The sequence below is a fragment of the Halichoerus grypus genome, chromosome 1, assembly GCF_964656455.1.
Source record: "Halichoerus grypus chromosome 1, mHalGry1.hap1.1, whole genome shotgun sequence".
NCBI lineage: Eukaryota > Metazoa > Chordata > Mammalia > Carnivora > Phocidae > Halichoerus > Halichoerus grypus.
Window position 1 is genome coordinate 88,802,514 of NC_135712.1, and position 25,594 is coordinate 88,828,107.

Below are 25,594 nucleotides of genomic sequence, written 5' to 3' on the forward strand. Positions count from 1 at the left end.
ATAAGGCCTGACAAACTGCACTGAGGTGCAAGAAGCATCTCTCAGGCGATGATGCGTAAAGACACAGGGATTTTTTAAGTCAATCGCAGGAATTAGGCTTTAATGCTTTCTACTAAAAGACTTCATACCCCAGATAGCTGACTGCTATCCACTGAATCTTGGCAGCCCACAAGACTGCTGAAGCTGAAACGAGGAAGCTATGTTAAGCAGATTTTCGTGAATGTACAAAATGCTTTATTTGTAAAGCTGCTTTTCTTTGTTGCAGTTTAAAATGCTTTTTGCTTCCCCCCTCTTTTTTTTGATCTCTCAGTTTGATCAACTCTCAGTCTTTATCAAAATTACTTTCCAGAAATGTCCCTTAAAGAGCCACAGGAGAGAAATAAATGCTCACCTCATCAAAAAATAAACTTTTTTTTTTTTTTAAGGAATAATTCAAAACATGTCAATTTAAGAGATTACAAATGATCATGGTCCTTACAAAAACTACACAATACACAGAAAGACATGAAATACTTTACCATTATCTGGAAGTTCTAGAGGGCTACAGACACCGTTTTTGGTTCTGCTGTTTGGTGAAGAGATCAGTTTCTCAGCGAGAGATGCCGAGATGGGCTGAACTAGCAGAGACGTGAGGTTTGATCGGTTTTGCCTAAAGCTTCCATCTGGATCAAAAAGAGAAGGGAACAGAATCCTTAGCAAACGGAAATTAAAAACACTTGAAGAGACGTTTTTTGTAATGAGTATTTAAAATATGAACCATATGTTTATCTTAGTTCATTTGTTTATACCTTAGTTATACTCTACTTATTAAAGATGATTTGAGGTACTTCAGTCCAAATACTATTATGTATCCTAGTTAATAATGGCAGATTATACACATGCATCTACCTCCATTCTCCCATAGAACTCCACTGAAATGACAATAAAGGAATAAAAAAGCATAAATCCACAGGGGCTGACCAAAGAGAAGGGACAGTAGCAATAAGATTTTAAAAGCTAGAAAGCAGATGCGTAAGTGTCAACTGATGTAACAGACCCAAGGAGACCAAAACCTAAGCCAGCAGAGGGTAAGCTGAGAAGCAATGCAGTTTGTACCACAGAACCCAGAAAGGCCTAGGAATTGGCCACAGCGCCTACCTATTAAAACATGGGTAAAGGAGGGCGCCTGGGTGGCTCAGTCGGTCAAGTGGCTGCCTTCAGCTTAGGTCATGATCCCAGGGTCCTGGGATCAAGTCCCACATTGGGCTCCCTGCTCAGCGGGGAGTCTGCTTCTCCCTCTCCCACTCCCCCCTGCTCATGATCTCTCTCTCTCTCTGTCTCAAATAAATAAATAAAACCTTTATAAAAAACCATATGACTAAAGGAGGGGGGAAACAGGAGAATTTGACGAAATTCTAATTGTGAAGGTATCTCTCCTCCTGAAGTGGTCATTCATGCCTTCAATCAAAAGGGTGCCTATTCCTCCCCCCACTCCCTCAGAAAAGTGAAAGGGGATGCTGAACAGGGAGGAAGACACCAGACACAGTGAAGGGGGGCGGTATCTCATATTTAAAATGGGATGGTCTTATAATTGCAGAGACTTGTCAAATGTTTTACTGTCTTGGTGCCCAGAATCCTTCCTTCCAGGTAGGGCAATAGGAAGTTCACTTGTAGTAAATAACCAGGTCAATGGAGACTATATAAAAATACTGAAAATCTGGAAGTCCACCAATAAAACACCTCAGCAGAGACATCCTCTGTTAAAGTCCATCAGTCAATAAACCCCATCCTTATACAGAATTTCAAATCAACTCAATTTTGCCATTCTTAAGTAGGCACCCTCCGCCAAGGACAATCCTAGAAGGCACACATGCATCAGAGCTTGTGAGGAGAAGAGTAAGGGGGTCAGGAGGCTCAGGGAAGGAGGTCTCCAGGAAGACAAGGAAAATTGAAAAACCAGATGTGTGCTAATGTATTGAGAGAATATTGACAGTAGAACTCAGAGAGTTAGCATGTGAGGAGCTTCCAGATACATAGAAAAATAAGAAATCTAACCATCAGACAACCTTTAGCTTCAGAGGGAGCAAAAAGTTGTTCAAGAAAGAAGTGTAATCATCATACAATGTAATAATATTTACATAGTCAAAATCATATAAATAATGACTAACACACACACAAAATGATACTCTTGGAAAAAAAAAGAAAAGGGCAAAAGTCAGGGGTGATGGCCTATGGAGACTTGTGAAAGCAAACTAAATCTTTTATCTTCCATACTGGTAATGAATAAAACTGAAAAAATGAATTCAACTGATAAATATGTTTTGAGAGACAGAGAGGTAAATATAAAATGTAGGGAACAACTAAAACTACTGAAAGAAACTGAGTGTTTGCCTTTGGGTGAGAAAGGAAAGAGAAAACATAGGGAAGGAGGGGAGAAGATGAGATTTTTGTAAACTAACTTTGTAGAATTATTTGAATATATTTATCTGTAACTTTGAGAAAAATAAAAATAAGGAGAGAAAACTATGTGACAGAAGTAAAAGAAAAATCCACAAGTACTCAGAGTAAAGAGGATGGAGAGAATAAACTAAACTGTGCTTAAGAACTAAAAAATATGTATTCAGTTGATATATCTATACTGACTCAGAGAGGAAATACACAATGGAATGACTCTCTCTAGCAGCCAAAATGTCTGTGAACACAGAGCTTTATTTTTCAGAATTTTTATTAGGGAAAATGATTGCCAAAGGTTTTCTCAGAATTTAATTTGATAGGACTGCAGGGGGTGCAGAGCTCAACCATACTGGTATCCAGGCTCCAGGAGGCAGATTATAAATGAGAAAATATGTTACAGAAGTGTTTCCTTAATTTATCATCTTAAAAACCACAAGGCTAAAAAAAAAAAAAAAAAAATGATATTTAGCTTAGGCCTATGGCAGCCATAGCAGTCCTAACTTTGAAGAAAAAATAACAAAGATTCAAGCTCAAGGGGCGCCTGGGTGGCTCAGTCGTTAAGCGTCTGCCTTCGGCTCAGGTCATGATCTCAGGGTCCTAGGATCGAGCCCCGCATCAGGCTCCCTGCTCCGCAGGAAGCCTGCTTCTCTCTCCCACTCCCCCTGCCTGTGTTCCCTCTCTCGCTGTGTCTCTCTCTGTCAAATAATTAAAATCTTTAAAAAAAAAAAAGATTCAAGCTCAGGATCAGGTTTGTGATGTAAACACAGTGCCGGTTACATAATCCGGGAACCCTTTTTATATGGATAGATGACAGTGCATTTTGACCACAGTGTAGTTCATTGCTTCCTAGCAATGTTCATGTCATAGGACCAAGAGTGGCCGTATAATTTGCAGGGCCCAGAGCAAAATGACAATGTGGGACTCCCTGTTTAAAAAGCATGAAGAATCTCAAGATGGTAACAGCAGAGCATTAAATCAAGCATGGGCCCTTCTGAGTGGGGGCGGGTGCCACTGTGCACACTGCATGGCCGTGAGCCAGGCCCTGCAGGGCTCATACAGCACACGAAGCCATTCAGTGCGCTGAGACAACCTGAAGGGAATGTTCACACCTCAAGGAAGCTACTGTCAGCCTCAGGTGACCAGCCCTGAGTCTCTGTGCTCTAGGTCGCACCCGAGGCCATAGCGGTTAATATCCAAGGCATAGATGGCGCCCCTCAGCACATCCGCTGGGAAGCCCCGACATAGCCCTCTTACTCTGGTTCCCCAGAATGGATTTTCTCCGTCGGCCATTACCTTCAGGATTTCTAGTGTACATGGGACAGTGAAACAGTATTTATGAGAAATGTGCAATCTGTGATTTTGGTCTTTTCATGGACGTTAGGTGCTGACACATTACTAACACAAAATGAAACTTTTTAAAATGCTACATGATCTCACCCCTCCCCAGATCGAATGCCCAACTCTTTGGTTTGCCATTCAAGGCTCTTCACAATCTCAGACCTTATATTTTGAACGTTATTTCCGATCGTTCGTCTCCATACATTTTATGCTAACCGTTACGCTGTCCACCCATGTATTCTGCGCTGTACGTCCTCCAGGTTGTTGCTGCAGCCCTTCCTTGCGCTTTACTGGCTATTCTCACGCATCACACTGTCTGAACTTTACACTTTCTCTAAAACCCAGCTCAAAAGTCACTTTCTACAAGAAGCTTTCTCTGTTGCCCTCATCTCTCTATGTGATATTTCTGAACTTCTTTGTAGTGTTTGTCATTTCTAATTAACATTATCATTACATTTCATACTTATCACTTTATCACTTTGTTTCTCCTCTTTAAACTCTTAAATTCCTTGAAGTCTTCTTCATTACTGCATAACACACAATGCCTAACACAAGGCCAGGGACACAACAGGATCAGCAATTCTTTAAAAAATAGTTTCAATCCCACTATCTCACTGGTTTTCTGAATGCCTTGAAGATGGAACAAGGGTACAACCAAAGAATAAATTATAATTTTATTAATCCTATGCTTGCTATACATTTGTGCTTTTTCTCCAGCTAACTGCCTCCCACAGCAGACATATTACATAGACTTTCAAAACCCATCTATCCCCATCAACTCACTGGTTAACCTTGCTGTAAACTTACCTTTTGCATGTAAAAAAAAGACTATCTCCCCCCCCTCATTCTTCCCCTCCTGCTATCATGGAACACTACATCAAAAACTAATGATGTAATGTATGGTGATTAACATAACAATAAAAAATTTTTAAAAAAGACTATCTCTATAAATAAAATAATCTGATATGTATTTATCTGTTAATGAAAAAATCAATAACTGCATTTCCTTTTTCTCTATAATGCTTTATCAGGCATATGAAGCAATATATTTAAGAGTTAAATATGAGTGAACCCTAAACCCTAATTGAACGTATTTAAATCTTTGATTTTTTTTTTCTGCATGACTAATAGACTTGCATTAGTTTTGAAATATCTGAAGTGGTTCGTTAATTTTTCACCTTCAGCTTAATGGAAGTTTGACAAACAGTTCACTTCTGAGAGCAGATAGTAAAAGCAGGACTTTATAGTATACTAAGATTAACTTATGGACAAATGTTATTTTTTTTACTCATTTATTGAAGAGCTGAGAATTTTATTTTCTTACATTATTAAGAGGCTTTGGATAAAACCAAATAATATACCATTTTTATTCATTTATATTTTAAAACACATTTATGAACTATAAGGTATGTGTTGAAAATCAGGCAGATTATGTGCCTGATGGAAAGGGCACCATACAGAAAAGATGTTGACATTACCTCCTAGCACTCCAGCTTTTATTTTTATTTTTTTAAAGATTTAATTAGTTTGAGAGAGAGAGGGAGAAGGAGAGCACAGGAGGGTGGAGGGGCAGAGGGGGGAGGGGCAGAGGCTCCCTCCCTGAGCAGGGAGTCAGATGTGGGGCTGGATCCCAGGACCCCAGGATCATGACCTGAATCAAAGGGAGACGCTTAACCGACTGAGCCACCCAGCCCCAGGACTCCAACTTTTAGATTATAGCATAGATATCATGCCCAGTTCATTGTTTATGCTCAGTAAAGACTGACACTAACTTTTTTTTTTACTAGATAGGTAGTTCTCTCTTCACCTTATGCACTCCTTGCAATCCAGATAAAGATCCAAATCAATCCATGCCATCAATAATCCAATCCCTGACACAAGGCCACATGCATGTAGTAGAAAGAGGAAAAAGGACATAGAGTTCCAAGTCTGACTTTATCACTGACTGACTCTGAAATGTAATGTATAAACAATTTCACTATGCCAGTGTTGTCATCCCATCTACTATACCTGAATAACCAAGGTGACACTGAATGGCCTTCATTATTCTGACTTCGTGAAATAAAAAGTGCATTACCTTAGAGGCTGACAGCCTGAACCACAGTGGATGAAACTTAGAAGAAATGAGGTCAAAAATAAGTGAAAAGGTTTTCTAATTGTACATATTTAGTAGGCTTTGCATTATGCTTTTTCAAATTGTTGATGCCCACTTCAATCATATCTGGTTAGGTGTATACAGAAAACATGAACACTCTGTTATCTGCCAGCTACTCTTTTTGTATGGCAAGATGGAATTCTTTTAAACTCAACTGAAGAAGTGTAGATAGCAAGCACTGATTACCCAAAGAATATTAAAATAAATAAATAAGCCTTCAGAAACCAGAAATCTTAGACACTGGGATCATCAGATTAATGCACCAAGAAGTAAAATAAGGTAAAAATAATAATAATAATAATGCTGGTAAATAAAACAAGAGGAGCCTTGTACGGATTAGTAATGATAATGTGCTGCCATTGGAGAGGATAGTACAGTTTCCAAGCTAAGGACTGTAACTCAACCCTCAGCGCCTGTGTGTGTAAACCTAAGATCCTGCTACATGATATAAGCATAGATCTTATAGACTCTTTTTATTCAATGTGTGTAGTCCTTGGACAAGCAGCAGGGGCATAATTTAGGAACTCATTAGCAATGCAGAATCTGAAACTCCACCCCAGACCTTCTGAATCTGAATCGGTAGTTTAACGAGATCCCCAGGTGATTCACACGCACATTAGATAAGCACTGGCCTAAATCATTGTATATTTTTCCACAGCACAATTTACATAATTTTCACAGCAAAGAAGATATAAAAAGCAGGATGAAGAAGATAAAAAATAATAGCCTGTGTTTGCTCACCTTCCCCCAAATTAAAGATGACACAGCCTTTAACTGTATCAATAAACCCAAAATCAACAGTTTTTCTCAGAGGCTCTTTCAAAATGGGAAACAAGGCCGCTCGTAAGCTATCGCTAAATAACAAGTTGAAATTGGACTCAGAACACTTCTTTTTGTTTTTGTCCTTTCTCCAAAGATAAATTTGGTGACTCGAGATCAGAATTAACATTTACAACACTTTATTTCAGCCATGAATAAATATTACAATAGCTAACTGATTTGACTTCTTTTTTTTTCCCTTGGTTTTCAAGTATTATAATTCATTATAGTAGAAGACTGACAAACCTAAAATGTAAATACTTCCCACTTGCCAGCGAACCAAGCAATCAGAGAGCTTAAAAAGCAGAGATTTTTAAAAAGACATTTTGTGCTGCACTTTTATAAAAAGACACAAATAGCAAATGAACAAGTTGCTATCAGTGATGTTATCCCAGAATACCTGATTTGACTTTCTCCAGGGAACTGCCACTTTGACAGAAATCAGACCATTAAATAACTGGCGCAAATGTTTTTTTCATTTTTATTTTAGTTCACTAAATTTACAGTTATTTTCCAGAAATGACCAGTGCGCTAAATTGGCTAGTCATTTTGATGTCCTTGTAGATACAGCTGATCCTTTATAATTTCAGCATTTCATAACCTGCTGGTTATGAATAGCACCATCCTCCCTCAAGCTAGTCAAATTCAGTACTGTGTTGTTCAGGTTATTATTAAAAATGAAATCATCAACACTTAAAAATGCTTTGTGCTATCCAGTCTTCTTGGAGCTCATCTGTGTTCTCTGTGTCTCTGTGTGTGTATATATACATACACACACACACACACATACACACATGTATTTATTTTTGCCATATAGGATGTTTTTATTGATGATTATTTTCATAACTAAAATGAATTATTATCTCTTTAATTTACATCATATTTCCTGCCTGCCCTCAAACTAATATAAATTGTAGGTCTAAAAACTGGCCAATGTTGGGGCGCCTGGGTGGCGCAGAAGGTTAAGAGCCTGACTCTTGATTTTGGCTCTGGTCATGATCCCAGGGTTATGAGATCAAGCCCCAAATCAGGCTCTGCACTGGGCTTGGAGCCTGCTTAATATTCTCTCTCTCCCCTCCTCCCACTCCCCTCCCCCAGCTCCCTCACTAAAAAAAAAAAAAAAGCTGGCCAATGCCAGGTACCCAACTCTTATATGTCACTTACTCTGGGAAGCTTAGTTCTTGCACATGCCCCAATATAAATCCTTGTTTAGACATTTAGTAAACACTGCTTTTTTCTAATTTCCTTTTTATTTTCTGCTCACTGACCAGAGTGTAAGCTTCTTGGGGACTGATTCACTGCTATATTCCCATGGCTTAGACCACTACACAGTAAAAAGCAGCATCATTTGGATGAATGATCAGACCAATGTTCAAGTGAATAATTTTGTTCTGTCTAATCATAAACCTAAAACCCATGACTCATGATATAAAATTTGCAATCACAAAATCCTAAAACTGAAGACACAGATGGTCTCATTCCTCATTTCATTGGTCCTCTCTTAAGCTAAGCATCTCGCCATATTCCATAGTAATTATTACAATATTTTCATGCTTAACTCATGTGTTGTAAAAAGTCACAAAGGGATGGGGCGCCTGGGTGGCTCAGTTGGTTAAGCGACTGCCTTCAGCTCAGGTCATGATCCTGGAGTCCGGAGATCGAGTCCCACATCGGGCTCCCTGCTCAGCAGGGGGTCTGCTTCTCCCTCTGACCCTCCTCCCTCTCATGCTCTCTCTGTCTCTATCTCATTCTCTCTCTCAAATAAATAAATAAAATCTTTAAAAAAAAAAAAAAAAATTACAGTTGGTTAAAAGTCACAAAGGGAATAGGAAGTAACACACTCATTTATAAAGCAAAGTGTCTGTATAATCTGAAATTAAAAGAGCATACAGCTATGTAGAGTACAATTTTACTTAAAAAAATAGTATACAAGAAAAATCTGTTAATATTGTTAATATTTATATTAGTATTTGTTAATTTAATTGGGACTCTCTTTTTCCAGTTAGCTTATTCAAAGGTATTGATAATGAATATGAAGGAGCTAGACAACTTTTCCCATTACTAAAGACATTTTTCTTTACTGTTTGGATATAGAAATTCAAGATTTGTATTGGTAAAGTGAAATTATTTGGAACAAAGGACATTAAAATATAAATTACCATCATTTTCTCACCTCAAACAAATATGCTTGGATCATCTGCATATTTGTGGCTACGCAACAAACATTCAATTAAGGAAGAGTTTTTACTATTGTACTAAAAAGTTTTGATTAATATGCAGTTAAGTGAGGTGATATGCTTCATTTTGGCCAGTGTACAGGACATAAGCATAATATTTAATTAAATTGTTAGTTGAAATCTGGTGTGTCCTGTAATTGAATTTATTATTATTTAGAGAATTATGAGAATATATTTTTATAAATACCTTACATGGTTTTTTGTGACTTTACAACACACTGATAAATTACTTCCAAGTCCATTCATATGTTTCAGGTAGATGGTGGCCATCATTAACAACATGCTCTCCAAAGCATTTTTGTAGTCTGATCCTTTCTACTCAAGAAACAGGACTTCCTTTGGCATAGGGTTTTATCCCACTGAATTTGTATTTATAAATTTGTCATTTTTAAGTAAAAATTTAGATGAACAATGGCAGTGGTAATATTCAGATGTTGACAAATATTTTCTTAATTCTATTTCAGAGGAATAATTGTTTATATGAGAACTGATTTCCCATTCCCCGAAAGTCTAAATATTTCTATTTTTTTTGTATTTACCATTTGTCTACTCTAAGACTATTTTATTCCCTAAAGCATTCCAAGAACATGAACATTTGGAAATAAACCATAAACTATATCAGAAGAAAAGCAAACTAAGAGACAGATAAAATATCTAGTTTGTTCTTTACTTCAAGGAGAGTAGTCTAGATTCATAACTGGAATAATTGGCCATCTGCACATCACATGTAATATAAGCAAAGCAATCCTCTTCAGAGGCATTCCCCTGAGAAGCCTCCCATCTCAAACTTGAAGGGTATGAACATCAGAATGATTTGCAAAGTTTCTCATTTTAGAAAAAGTGTAGTTTGCATTTTTCAAAAGATAGCAAATAAACTGTGTGGATGGGCTTTTGTTTGTTTTTTGGTTGTTGTGAAAGTATGCAACCATGAATTTACAATAAAATTCTTCATACCAGATTGTAATGAGAACACATTATTTTATGAGGCTGATTAGATGAGCAGGCAGAAAACCAACGCTTTATGTCTGGGTTTACGTAGTTTTTTAGATGTTTCTGATAATAAAAGTAGAAAATAATTAACCCTCGCTATCCTGATATGGATGTTAGATTAAATGAGCTATCACATATGCAGTGTTTCCAGATCTTCTTGGTTTCTTGTGAATCTTCTATTTTTGACATGGAAACACTGACACAAGAAAGGGATTCTGGACTTGAGTCCAAAGACCAATATCTGGTCCTTACTCCGCCTCTAAATGGGAAGTGACTCTGGGAAAGTTTTTCACGTCTTTTGCAGTCTTGAATTCATCATATATACAATGTCTAAGGACTTCCGTTTCTAAGTTTTCGATTCTAAACTTGTCCGTGAGCAATCATTTAAGTAAGCTGATAGTTCCCTCTCCAAAATGTGTTTCAAATGGCCATAGAGTACTTTATAATCCTGACAGGAATTTAATAGAAATATTTCTCATCTTAATGTTGAAAGAGGCTCTTTGTATTTAGATGGTTACATCTAACTTTGAGGTGAATATCCCACTATAATAACAGAAAAGTCCTTCATATGTGGAATGGGTAATATGAAAGATTTCCATTAATTCCCCTCCTGGCTTATCATTTTTCTCACACTATAAGTAAAATTATTTTTATGAATAATAACACACAGAATTATGACTTGAAAAATATCACTCTATTATCTTACTGAAGTGATGATATATACTAGGAGAAGATAAACCTGGAAGGAAAAAGTAGAGATTTTAAACATACACCATGGAAAAAAAAATCCCCGCTGTCAATAAGCCACAGATTGGTCATCAAAAATTACCTCTACACAGAACTCTAGTCAAAAATTCTATTATTGGGGCACATGGGTGGCTCAGTCAGTTAAGCCTCCGACTCTTGATTTCAGCTCAGGTCATGATCTCAGGGTCCTGGGATTGAGCCCCGAGTGGGGCTCTGTGCTCAGTGCAGAGCCTGCTTGTCCCTCTCCCTCTGCTCCTTCCCCCTACTCTCTCTCTTTCTCTTTATCTCTCTATCTTTCAAATAAATAAGTAAAATATTAAAAAAAGAAATATTCTATTATTAATTCTTCTTCTGAATTTATATATGTAGGAATTTTCTTACTAAAAAGCCCTATAATTTGGTGAATGTAATTTAGCAATTGGTTCTGTGTGTACATTTCCTGAAGGTATTTTATGAAATGAGACCAAAATTAACATTAAAAAAAATACTAAAATAATGCTTTGCCTATTTTCTTACTAAGGTAATATTTTTCTTGTACTGAAAGGTTATTTCACTAAATAATAAGTCTTCTTTGAAGTCATAGCACAAGCTGCAATGACACAGCGAGAGCCATGGCTATGCTTAGTATAGTATAGTACTAATGGTCCAGTTAATAAGCTCAGGTGTTCTGTAAGGACAGCAATGGTGTCTTTGTTAGTTCTTGTGTGTAGGACTTCAAATAGCACTGGGCACAGTCATCTTTTAAAAGCTTTTTTATGATAATGGAGCTTGAACAAAATTCAAAATTATTCACTTTGGCCTCAATTTTCTTTCTAGCTTCTTCATTTAATCTTCCTAAAACCAATGGTGTCCTATTCCACCCTGCACTACATATCAAGTACCTTTCAGGTCATTCTGAGTCAACGTCATGAATGTTGCTTAGAAGAGGTAGAAAATGAGTGGGATCTTAAATAACTGGAAAAGGAAAAAGTCCAGAAGTTATTCCAGAGCAAGAACAGATCCCTGTCGGCAACTCTATTTCATTGCATTTTTGTGGCAGTTGGGTTGGGATTGGAACAGAGATCCCAGCAGATCTGGGAGGGGACAGATGATCCAAAATGTCTGGCTTCATGACTGGAACTCTTCTGTGATTGGAAGAGTTTCAGAGTAGCCAGAAAACCCATGGTCTTTACTGGGGTAAGTGAAATGAAGAAGGCTTCAGCAGGCCTGAAGAGAATAGGTATACCAGAAATCAGGGAGAGACCGGCACCTGAAAAAGACAGTGATGAATTCAGTGGAAGCAAAAAACACACTGCGAACGGGTGAGTGGAAAAGCAGGGTCCTGTGACTGGTTCCTGGTCAATATGCCAGAGTTCGGCCCATGAAGCCAATCTCCTTGACTCCTTATAAAGAAATAGAAGTAGTAGTGAGAGCACTGAAAAACAATTACTAGAACTGTTCTCTTTAGCAACATCTGGTGTCCAATGATCCTGGCTTTGACCTGATTTTTAATACAATATGTAAGTTTCAAACTATAAAGAAAATGGTATAAGGGAGATAATTCTAGGCAAAAGAATCAGCATGATTAAATGGGCTGTGGTAGGAAAAAAATAGGGGTGGAAAAGGAATGGCAAGTGGCCAAGCTTAACTGGAAGTAACAGTATGCGTTGTAGATTAAGGCTAAAATTATAGCGTCCTTGTTGAGGTAGTGGACGAAGAAGCATGGGGAATATTAGGGAAACTCTAGGGATTTTGATAGGGTTTTGAGCAGAGAATTGGTACCATGAAAATGGATTTAAGAAATATTGATCTGGGGCGCCTGGGTGGCTCAGTCGTTAAGTGTCTGCCTTCGGCTCAGGTCATGATCCCAGAGTCCTGGGATCTGCCCCGCATCGGGCTCCCTGCTCTGCGGGGAGCCTGCTTCTCCCTCTACCCCTCCCCCTGCTTGTGTTCCCTCTCTTGCTGGTCTCTCTCTGTCAAATAAATAAATAAAATCTTAAAAAAAAAAGAAATATTGATCTGAGAGTAATCTGCAGAAAAGAACATACCAGGAAAAGGGGATACAATGAAAACAACAAAAATTGATCCCCTTTTTTGCCAGACACAGAGCTTGTATTCAGCATATAGCATCTCATTCCATTTCCACACTTTATACACGATGATACAATTTTTCAACTTAGTTATTGTGATTTCTTTTTCACTGAAATGACTCTAAAGCTCAGAAACTTTGAGATGCTTAAAATCACATTGCTAGTAAGCAACAGATGTGGGCTCAGTTGGCTTCTTTTAGACTCTGGAATTAAGGGTCTAACACACAAGTGTCAGAAGCTATAGCAATTTCTCAAGAAGAACTAACACCTGCACAAATGAGGATGTCTCTAGAAGAAGAAAGGTAAAGATTCATGTAAAAAACTTGGAAAAGTAGAATTGTCAACACTTGGCAACCCACTGAACAGAGTAGAGGCAATGAGGTGACAGAAGCAGCAAGTCAGGTTTCAATCCTGGATATGTGGAGGAATCAAAGTCCTATTAATGACACATTCAGCAGGAAAACTGTCCTGGAGGTAAAGAGGAGTCAGAATATTTTAAATAATTATATATAGTGCTTGGCTTCATTGGACAACTACTACTTTATAAATAACAGTATATAAAATAAATAAATAAAACATAAATAAAGTAAAAAGTCCTCCTCACCAGTTCACATTACAGTTAACCCCACTGGTTGTTTTCTGAACACTTTGCAAATGCTTGCACAATGACATCCTTTAAACTGCTGTCTCCCAGGCCATAAAGTGAGGACAAAAGCTGCCAAATACCTAGCTCAGGCTTTAGGATTAATGAGAGTACCCATAAAGTGCTTTGAGCTCCACAGAAGAATAGGTACAATATAAATGAGCCACATTATTCCAGTGACAAATACTATCCATATACTGTCCAATAAAACTGAAAAAAATGCAATCTCTAGTTGTTCCTTCTGATAGTGTATATTGTCCTGCTATCACTTCTTTTCATTCTTTTGAGGTTCCCATAGAGAAAAAAATATAAACATTTCTACTTCCTGCCCAATTTGTGGAGTGTACTGAGATACACAAATCAAACAGATAATAGGATATTCTATGCCTACTTTCTCATAGTACCTTTGGTATAAAATGAAGAAAAAGAGCAGTGCACTTCAAGGTTGTTTCAAAGAAAATATAAATCATATGAAAGCAAGATGGCTATTTTTAGAATGTTATGTTCAAGTCAAGTTCATTTTTCAATACAAAAGAAGACATCAACTACTTTCTGCATGCATTCAGGATTTATTTGTACTATCTGAAACTTCAAAATTATTTCACATTTTAATAAAATATCAATAACATGCTAGATTTATAAGATCACATATTATGTATCTATACAACCTAGACTGATATTAAAATTCAATAGTTCTCCATAAGTAATAAGACATTCTAAAAAATTAACTAATGTCACACTAGTTCCATATCATAATATAAAGATGCAGCATTCCAGATTTCTGCTTTAATTATTGACAGAAAATGTGTAGACCTTTTAAATATAGTTACAGCAAATTTTCATGAATCCACCTCTAAGCTAATCTTATATGTTTAGCAATGTATGTAATATTGAGATGGGGAAATCTCAAAGGGGAAAAATAATGTATAGAGAAAAAATTACAGTTATTCATTGAGGCTACTCTGGATAACAAAGATATAAATAAAATATAAGTAGGATGATAACATCTGTGAGACTCATACTGATGTCAGCTAGAAGACAAACAAGAATTACAAACAATTTAGTTAATAATACGAATAGGAATTAGAACAAAAATACTAAAGATTCTCTTTAATAGTGAGATAGAAATGTCTAAGTTTTGTACTGAATACTTTCAATTAGAGTATATTTCAAAATAAAACCATAGAAGCTTTTAAAAAGTCTTAATTGCTTTCAAGTTCCCAAATTAACACACATATAAATGTTACCACACACACACACACACGTATATACACATGTATGTATACACACACACATATAACTCAAAGAATAAATAACATTTATAGTTATTCTAAAATTTGCAGGTTAATTAGTAGAAAATAGTCTAATTTAGATTGGGTCGTTCTCAAGGTATGATTCAAAGACCAAAAAATATAAAATCAGAATATTAAAAATGAAAAGATCATAATATAATAATCTATATTTCTCTTTTGTGGGTGGTAGGGACTTTATTATTTTTTAATTATCTAAATAAAATACATTAATGCAATTTTATTACAAAAACAGGAACATTGCAAATAAAGCTAAAGATCATCTGATCATGCCCCATTTTCAGGCCCCCATACCACCATCCCATATATCTTAAACTTTATATTCCTTTCATATATACAAAATTTAAAAAGAATTTTCCTTTAATCAAATAATATTGCAATACACATATAAATGTGGTATTTCTTTTCACACAACAAAGTTGCCTTAAAGATTATTTTTCATGTGAGTTTGCAGAGATCTGTTTTATTCTCTTCAGGTACTGCATAGTATTTCATAATTCTAATATTCTGTAATTTATTTGGTCAATTCTAAATTTTGCTATTACAGTCAAAACATTCGTGAATATCCTTGTTCATACATCCACTAGTAAATGTGTGAGGATTTCTGTAAGGCTGCTATGGAGAAATAGATTTGGGGTGAGAGAAAATGGGAATTTTTAATTTTCATACTTACTGGTACATTGTCCTCCCAAGTGACTGAAACTATTTTCACTACCATTAACACTACAAGATAGGACCCATATTCCCTATCCTCCCCAAACCTTCTAAGCAAGAGAAACCACATATGTGAAGGTCCTGAATTAAGAAAGAATATGGTGTATTTGAGAAAGCAAAAGAGGTCAAGCATGACTGGAACAATATAAGAGAAGGTCACAGAATCATGAATAAGATCTTAGGGCCTGAAAAAGATCTTGCCTTTATTTTCAGAGCAATTTAATCAATTAGGTCTCTCTGTTCCTCCAGAGGATAATGTACATAATAGTCTTATCCATATTTGTACATCTCAGAAGTCTTCCTAACCATCTCCAACTCTATTGCCCCCTCTCTCCCTGCCTCTCCAGAGGGAACTAATATCATGAATTTGATTTGGTTAAGCCCTTTCAATCCATACTCTGTACTTTAACATATCCCCTTAAGCAATCAAAATAGATCTCAAAACACTCTGAGTGTGGAAAAAGTCTCTTGGAAACATATAGAGCTATCATGTATGCAATTCTTTTTTTTTTTTTTTTTAGAGAGAGAGAGTACATGTGCATGGCAGAGGGAGAGAGAGAGAGAGAATCTTAAGCAGGCTCCACACCCAGCGTGGAGCCTGACCCCCCGATGCCGATCTCAGGACCCTGAGATCATGACCTGAGCCAAAATCAAGAGTCAGATGCTTAACTGACTGAGCCACCCAGGTGCCCCCATGTATGCAAATTTTAAAGAACAACAATAGCACTATAAGTTTTATATAGACGAGTGTAGCATGACCAGATTTGGAGGTTTAAAAGTTCATTTATAATATATCAGCATGGATTGGAAGTTGTAAGAGACAAAGCAGTGAGACCATTCAGGACGCAGTTGCAGTTTTGCAGGTGAGGATTAATGCTGGCTTTGACCAGGGCAGAAACAGTGGAGATGGAGAAAAGCAAAAGCATTTAGAACTTATGCAGGAGGCATAATCACTAAGACCGATTGCATAGTGGTAGGAGTTGAGATAGTAGAGGGAATCTAGGAAACTTTTGGATTGTGAGCGCTGGTCAAATTCTTCTCACTCTCCACATGCTCACTTAACTCTGGGCTGAACTCCTCAACATGACTCCCACACCTAACTGTCCACTCAGATATCTCTCCGCCTTCCTGACCCAATATAAAATTTCTGAACTGAGAAAAGATTCTGTTTTGTGGTATGACAAGCAGTAGTAATTGGTCTAGTGTCTGGGCATTTTGTTCTTCTGAAAAGAAATGAAGTCGGAGATCCTTGAGAAAATGCATAATTTTATTCTGCAGTAGTTAACTAATTTTTCATTTCAGTATTATATAACAGAGAGTTTTTCTTTCTCATAAAAAAAAAAATTTGTTGAGGGCGCCTGGATGTCTCAGTTGGTTAAGCGACTGCCTTTGGCTCAGGTCATGATCCTGAAGTCCTGGGATCAAGTCCCGCACAGGGCTCCTGGCTCAGCGGGAAGCCTGTTTCTCCCTCTGACCCTCTCCCCTCTCATGCTGTTTCTCACTCTCTCTCTCTCTCTCAAATAAATAAATAAATAAATTGTTGAGTAACTGATCTTCTAGCTCTATGCTAAAGCTACAGTAGTGACACAAGTCAAGCAATATGCCACCATGGAGACTATGGTCGAGTAATCAGGCAGTTTCTAGACGTATAAGATGCAAAAATGGGGTTGAAAATTTGGGGGATGCTGGAAATGTTCTATATCTAAACCTAATTATCACACTGCTATAAACATGAAACATTTAGTCATCTATACATTTCAGATGAGTGTCCTTTATGCTCTTCATTGTATGCATGGTTTCTGGGGGGAAAAAACGTAGAAAAGATTGGGCAAGAAAAATAATTCTCCGTGAAAATACAAACAGTTAATATTTGAATGTGAAGGGATTATAAGTCCATGTTTCTACAACTTCTGCTCTACAAACCCAAAACTACTATACAAAAGTATGAATCTAACAGCATGAGGAACTTTAAGCAATATTTGGGTATATATGAAAGTAAACTGAATTACTTGAATGTTTTTCTCTCTGAGATGAGAGGTATAAAAGCAGATAAAATTAGAAAATAGGTCTACTGGAAAATGCTAGTGAAATGTTGGTCATTTACTCTGAAAAACAAGAAATCTAATATTTTTAAGGGTATGAAATATACATCAAATATAATGATGAGCTATTGAAAGACAGAAACAAAAGCATTTTGAGTTATGAATACCAAGGACATTCTTGCCTGCCAGTGTTGTAAAATCATATTTGTGTTGCCCTATAAGTTTGGTGACATATTTTATAATTTTCTCATCTGAAGGTAATTTTTTAATATATACATATATGTTCGCAATATATATGACATGTATCTCCCATAGATCAGCACTTACAACAGTACATGGAGAAAGGGTAGTGAACCACTTAATATGTGTATCATTGTTTCAGAAAGAATATATGAAAAGAAATTCATTAATGTTTAGAATGTTTTTCATTTCCCATTTCCTAAATATAAGGTGTTCAGTGTGCTTAAAGTGTTGGAAGCACAGTGCCTTAGCAATATGTTATGTGAGAAATAATCCCAGAAAACTGCAAGAAATAATAATAATAATATAATAATATTCCAACAATCTACTTCTTTCATATGCTAATGATTTCATCACTGTTAATTTTTAAAAATAATATTTCAGAGCTTGTTCTAAGTTGATTCAGCAGCTTGATCCTTTCTAAGTCCTAAAAGTGGTAAAGTAACTGGAAAGCAACATATATTTAAGAAATAACCTACCCAGTCATACTTTTTCTTCTGCCATAAGCCTTTGATGACCAGAAGTGAAGTTTTCTGGCCTTAAATGTCAGACAGAGTTCAAAAACAGTCTGGCAATCTTTCAAAAATAATTACCTACTAAAACTAATCACAGGTCTGAATAAGGTACCATGTCACCATGAGGTGGCTCAGGTCTCTTAGTCAGCACATTATGTTTTTACTCATTGCAAAACCAGGGACAGACATATCTCCTACAAATGTGGCACCTTCCCTGACACCCTGTCAGTTGCACAGGTGCCATTAAAAAGATTCAGCTGCTGACCAGCTTATCCTTTTTTGTAAGCAACAAATATGTATAAAGATATGAAGTTGAGTAAAAATAAATGAGAGAGAGAGAGCGTGAACCGGGGCGGGGCAGGGGGGCTAGGGAGGGTAGAGAGAGAAGCAGACTCCCCACTGAGCAGGGAGTCAGACATGGGGCTCAATCCCAGGACCCTGGGATCATGACCTGAGCTCAAAGCACAGGCTTAACTGACTGAGCCACCCAGGTGCCCCATATGATGCGATTTTATAAGATTTTATCTGAAATCTTATGATCTGCCATCTTAAAATCACAGTTACAAATAGAAATGGGAATCACAGACTCCAAGACCTGTGGTGCCAACTGAAAACAAAATGTGTAAATGAGGGCCTCTGTGGAACTAACAGAAATGGTGGGGCCATGGCAACTCAAATCCAAAGACTCACTACCACATTCAAATTCAATTTCAAAACAACGACAAAAACAATAACAACATATTAACAGTCAAGCAAAGCACCTCTGTGGATTAGATTTGGTTTTAAACTGACTAATATGAGGTAACATATTTTTTCTAATGAATGTGTTTCTTACAGTTTTCCTACAGTAACCAAACACTCGAAGGAAAAAAAAAAAAAGAGAAACAAAAAAAACAGAAATCCCGAGGAGCTAGTCATTCACACTGCTCTACAACAGTCAAGGCTGAGGGCCAGTTATTTTATGTGAATGTCAGACACTGTTTCTGACAATGGGTTTGCAATTTCTTCACTTGAGTGGATGGTATTTGCCAACAGGAATTTTAACCAAGTTGTTTCAATCAGTGTCATCACTCTCAAGCAAGGGATCAAGCTGCAAAGGTGCCACAAAACAGATTGCTGGATGAGTGTGTTACCAAGATTTATTAATTTGCTCATTATTCAAAATTTCACTGCACTTTCAAACACAGGGGTCACCATCCCTTTGTGAAAGAAGATTCAAAATGAAGTAAACATTGCTAAGAGAGTCATTCAAAACAGCGCTGAAAGGACACCGAGGAAGTAGGGTCTATAACCCTCTCCTGTTTCAATTCTTGGAACACCATGAACTTTGCCTTTTGTCAACTGCAACTTGACCACCTCCTGGAACACATCTTTCTACTTTACACTGAAATTGAGATAATATAACACCTGTTAGCTAAATAGCTAATTGTGTATTCCATAGTCAGTTTAAACTTTCACTTCAAGTCAGAACCAATCATAATTCTTTCAAAACAAGTTATGTAACCTTGTGTTTTTTTGCCTTTATAAACCTGCACTGTCCATTTGCAATTCCAGCACACTTTTGATTTCTGTGGACTCTTTGTCTCTTAAATTGCAATCCCTTATACCCCAAATAAGCTTTACTGTCTCTTCTTGATCAACACCTAAATACCAATGGGATTCATCTTCACATTTATCTTAGCTGTATTATAAGAAAAAAAAAAAACTTCATGGCAGATATTTGTTCTAGGTAAACTTATCCTTTTGTTTAATAGGAATATATTGTATTGCTATGGTGAATAAACTGCTTCATTTTCAACTGTATTCAATAATGTAACTTCAGGAAACATTACTACTTCTTGGGAGCAAGGAGACTGAGGGACCAGGAGAAGTAATAGAGGGGTAAAGTTAACACAATAGCCTATTTTAAATACAGAACATCTTGGGTAGATAGGAATCACAGAGACCATCCTCACATCTGTACATTTATTTGTATGTCCTACAGAACCTTCATATCAACTATTCAAAGCTCATCTTATTTCTCTACTTTACTCTTTCCCTTATCGACCTGCCCCTCTTCTTCTACCGTTTCCATATCAGTGAGTGGCTCCATGATGCTCTTAGCAATCCAAATCAGAAATGTCAATGTCATCGTTTGATCTATGACTTTTCCTCACTCTTCACATCCAATCAATCCCCAAGTCCAATAGATTCCATCTCCTAAATATCTATTGAACCCATTAATTTCTCTCCACCCTTAGAGTAGTTAGTCTACCACTGTGTATCAGCTGGATACTGTATAATTACCTCCAAAATCTAGGTTGCAAAAGAATCACCTTGGTGTCTATCTAAAATTACAAGCATTCTCCTCAACATGTAAGTAAAGGGAGGTGGGATTATTGGTAGACACTCAGCTACTTAAGTGGCAGCACTTAGCCTTTCCATACTATTCTGCAATTAAAAGTATAAAGGCAAGAACAAATTAAAAATAAGAAAAAAATAAATTCTCCCTGGTATGAAAAAGGAAGGAGACCCCCCTCTCCCTTTTCTTAGAATACTACCTTTATAAAACTTGTAATTGTGAATTATTTTCCTGTCCCTTTGAAATGTACGTCCATCTTTTTAAAAGCTAAATAAGCCTCTTGCAAGTTTTAGAATCCTGGGATTCTGCAAATCTACCTCTTGTCATAAAGATATGAGAAATGGATTTTCCCTTTGGATGAAGGTGATTAGCAAACACAGGTGGCCACCCCAAATAGCAGGTGAATTTAGGATGAACTATGTGTGACAAATGGTGCTGTCAAGTCCTCTTATTTGAGGACTAGATATTGTTTACCTTGAACAAATGCATGCAATGTGTTGTGTCTGCTCAGCTATATAAAAGGGTAAAATTTATTTCTGTCTTTGCAATCTCTTCAGCAGATTGCCGGTGATGCACATCACATTTTGGTTTAATGCTTATTCAATAATAAAATAGTTTTCTTTCTATCTTTGTGGAGAGGATTTCTAGGTTGGCAGAGGATTTTGTTTTTAATTATATTTATTTCCCCAATAAGATACAGTCTGTGTAGGGTTATTCTGCTACTTTAAAAAGCTAAATTAACTGAAGGGCAGTGGTATATATAGAATGGAAGAAGCACTGTAGTTTAATGCAGGTAAATTATTCATTCCATGCATCATACATTCCTAGGACAAGAACAAGTTTTAAGGTGTGATCCTCAACTAATAACCTTCTCCATCCCTCCTTCTGTAAAGACTTAATTACAAAAGATTTTGAATTTTTTCTTTTGTATTCGTAACTCTGTAAGGTCAAAAATATGATTTGCTGCCTTTTTATTCTTTCCTAGCTTGTTGCTATACCCAATTTAGATTCAAATCTTTAAATATTTTAGTGTCAGAAGGAATCTTAAAAATCATCTACAGAAACCCTTCATTTTACAGAGTCCTACAGAGGTTAAAGGACATGCAGTAAAAATCTCTAGTCCTCACCATGGCCTATGATGAGGTGCATCCTTCCCACTCTGACCTTATCCCCTACTACTTCTTCACTTTCCTCCAGCTTTGCTTGACCTTTTGCTATTCCTCTATCATAGCAGACAAGCTCCTGCCCCAGAGTGTTTGCATGTGTTATCTCAGGCCTAGAAATGCTTTCTTTCAAATAGCTGTGGGTTACTCACTCATTTCCTTCAGTTTTTTTTCCCTCATGGTTCCTTCTCTATCAGAGTCATCCTCAATAATGCAATAGAAATATATATATACAACACCCCCCACACACACACACACACACATTCTCTCTCTCTCTCTATCCCCTTACTCTGGTTTAGTTTTTTCATAGTATTTATCATGATCCTAACTTGTACTTAGTTGCAAATGAATTGAGTGAGTGATACTGTTACTTTAGGGTGTAATTATTCCAGAGTTACTCTGAATGTTTGCTTACATTCTCTATTTTCATTTGTTTGAACCTTTGTGTATTCCTTCCCAACACATAAATTTCTTTCAAATAAAATCAAACAAGAGCCGGGGCGGAGCAAGATGGCGGAGGAGTAGGAGACCTGGATTTTGTCTGGTCCCAGGAATTCAGCTGGATAGGGATCAAACCATTCTGAACACCTACGAACTAAACAGGAGATTGAAGAAAAGAATAGCAACAACTCTCTGAACAGAAAAGTGACCACTATCTGGAAGGTCTTTTCTGATTTGTTTAGAGTATATTCTCTGGGCCTTTGTTACCCTGTTAGCATTTTGTTCTCTCATTCATCTATTCTCCTCTGGACAAAATGACAAGATGGAAAAAAAATCATCTCAACAAAAAGAACAAGAGGCAGTACCAACTGCCAGGGGCCTACTCAATACGGACATTAGTACGAGGTCGGAACTAGAGTTCAGAACGATGATTTTAAAGATACTAGCTGGGTTTGAAAAAAGCATGGAAGTTATTAGAGAAACGCTTTCTGGAGAAATGAAAGAACTAAAATCTAACCAGGTAGCAATCAAAAAGGCTATTAATGAGGTGCAATAAAAAATGGGGGTGCTAACTGCTAGGATAAATGAGGCAGAAGAGAGAATTAGTGATATAGAAGACCAAATGATGGACAATAAAGAAGCTGAGAAAAGAGAGATAAACAACTACTGGATCACGAGGGCAGAATTCGAGAGATAAGCGATACCATAAGATGAAACAACATTAGAATAATCGGAATACCAGAAGAAGAAGAAAGAGAGAGAGGGGCAGAAGGTATATTGGGGCAAATTATAGCAGAGAACTTCCCTAATTTGGGGAAGGAAACAGGCATCAAAATCCAGGAGGCAAGAGAACCCCTCTCAAAATCAATAAAAATAGGTCAACAACCTGACATCTAATAGTAAAACTTACGAGTCTCAGAGACAAAGAGAAAATCCTGAAAGTAGCTTGGGAGAAGAGATCTGTAACCTACAATGGTAGAAACATTAGATTGGCAACAGACTTATCCACAGAGACCTGGCAGGCCAGAAAGGACTGGCATGATATATTCAGAGCACTAAATGGGAAAAATATGCAGCCAAGAATACTATATCCAGCTAGGCTGTCATTGAAAATAGAAGGAGAGATAAAAAGCTTCCAGGACAAACAAAAACTAAAGGAATTTGCAAACACGAAACCAGCCCTACAAGAAATATTGAAAGGGGTCCTCTAAGCAAAGAGAGAGCCTAAAAGTAACATAGACCAGAAAGGAACACAGACAATATACAGTAACAGTCACCTTACAGGCAATACAATGGCACTAAATTCATATCTCTCCATAGTTACCCTGAATGTAAATGGGCTAAATGTCCCAATCAAAAGACACAGGATATCAGATTGGATTAAAAAACAAGACCCATTGATATGCTGTCTACAAAAGACTCATTTTAGACCCAAAGACACCCCCAGATTGAAAGTAGGGGGTGGAAAACCATTTACCATGCTAATGGACACCAAAAGAAAGCTGGGGTGGCAATCCTTATATCAGACAAATTAGATTTTAAACCAAAGACTGTAATAAGAGATGAGGAAGGACACTATATCCTACGGGTCTATCCAACAAGAAGATCTAACAATTGTAAATATCTATGCCCCTAACATGGGAGCAGCCAATTATATAAGCCAATTAATAATAAAAGCAAAGAAACATATCGACAACAATAAAATAATAGTGTGGGACTTTAACACCACCCTCACTGAAATGGACAGATCATCTAAGCAAAAGATCAACAAGGAAATAAAGTCTTTAAATGACACACTGGACCAAATGGACTTCACAGATATATTCAGAACATTCCATCCCAAAGCAACAGAATACACATTCTTCTCTAGTGCCCATGGAACATTCTCCAGAATAGAGCACATTCTAGGTCACAAATCAGGTCTCAACCAGTACCAAAAGATTGGGATCATTCCTTGCATATTTCCAGACCACAATGTTTTGAAACTAGAACTCAATCATAAGAGGAAAGTCAGAAAGAACTCAAATACATGGAGGCTAAAGAGCATCCTACTAAAGAATGAATGGGTCAACCAGGAAATTAAAGAAGAATTAACAAAATTCATGGAAATAAATGAAAATGAAAACACAACTGTTCAAAATCTTTGAGATGCAGCAATGGCAGTCGTAAGAGGAAACTATATAGCAATACAAGCCTTTCTCAAGAAACAAGAAAGGTCTCAAATACACAACCTAACCCTACACCTAAAGGAGCTAGAGAAAGAACAGCAAATAAAGCTTAAACCAGGCAGGAGAAGAGAAATAATAAAGATCAGAGCAGAAATCAATGAAATAGAAACCAAAAGAACAGTAGAACAGATCAAGGAAACTAGGAGCTGATTCTTTGAAAGAATTAACAAGATTGATAAACCCCTGGCCAGACTTATCAAAAAGAAAAGAGAAATGACCCAAATAAATAAAATCATGAATGAAAGAGGAGAGATCACAACCAACACCAAAGAAATACAAACAATTATAAGAACATATTGTGAGCAACTATATGCCAGCAAATTAGATAACCTGGAAGAAATGGATGCATTCCTAGAGATGTATCAACTATCAAAACTGAACCAGGAAGAAATAGAAAACCTGAACAGACCTATAACCACTAAGGAAATTGAAGCAGTCATCAAAAACCTCCCAACAAACAAAAGCCCGGGGCCAGATGGCTTCCCAAGGGAATTCTACCAAACATTTCAAGAAGAATTAATACCTATTCTTCTGAAACTGTTCCAAAAAATAGAAATGGAAGGAAAACTTCCAAACTTGTTTTATGAGGCCACCATTACCTTGATCCCCAAACCAGACAAAGACCCCATCAAAAAGGACAACTACAGACCAATATCCCTGATGAACATGGATGCAAAAATTCTCACCAAAATACTAGCCAATAGGATCCAACAGTACATTAAAAGGATTATTCACCACAACCAAGTGGGATTTATCCCTGGGCTGCAAGGTGGTTCAACATCTGCAAATCAATCAACGTGATACAATACATTAATAAAAGAAAGAACAAGAATCATATGATCCTCTCAATAGATGCAGAAAAAGCATTTGACAAAGTACAGCATCCTTTCTTGACCAAAACTCTTCAGAGTATAGGGATAGAGGGTACATACCTCAATATCATAAAAGCCATCTATGAAAAACCCACAGCAAAAATCATTCTCAAGAGGGAAAAAGTAAGAGCTTTCCCCCTAAGGTCAGGAACGCAGCAGGGATGTCCACTATCACCACTGCTATTGAACATAGTATTAGAAGTCCTAGCCACAGCAATCAGACAACAAAAAGAAATAAAAGGCATCCAAACCAGCAAAGAATAAGTCAAACTCTCACTCTTTGCAGATGATATGATA

The 25,594-nt window shown here is 36.9% G+C and overlaps 1 protein-coding gene across 2 annotated transcripts in view; it reads right to left on the reverse strand.

Moving 5' to 3' along the window:
• The window catches only part of NAALADL2 (N-acetylated alpha-linked acidic dipeptidase like 2), a 1,303,067-nt gene that overhangs the window by 340,367 nt on the left and 937,106 nt on the right, over nt 1-25,594 (reverse strand). For both annotated transcript variants that reach the window (XM_078069051.1, XM_078069053.1), the window contains one exon: nt 519-662. In XM_078069051.1, coding sequence (XP_077925177.1) covers nt 519-662 — 144 coding nt within the window. The remainder of the gene's footprint in view (nt 1-518; nt 663-25,594) is intronic.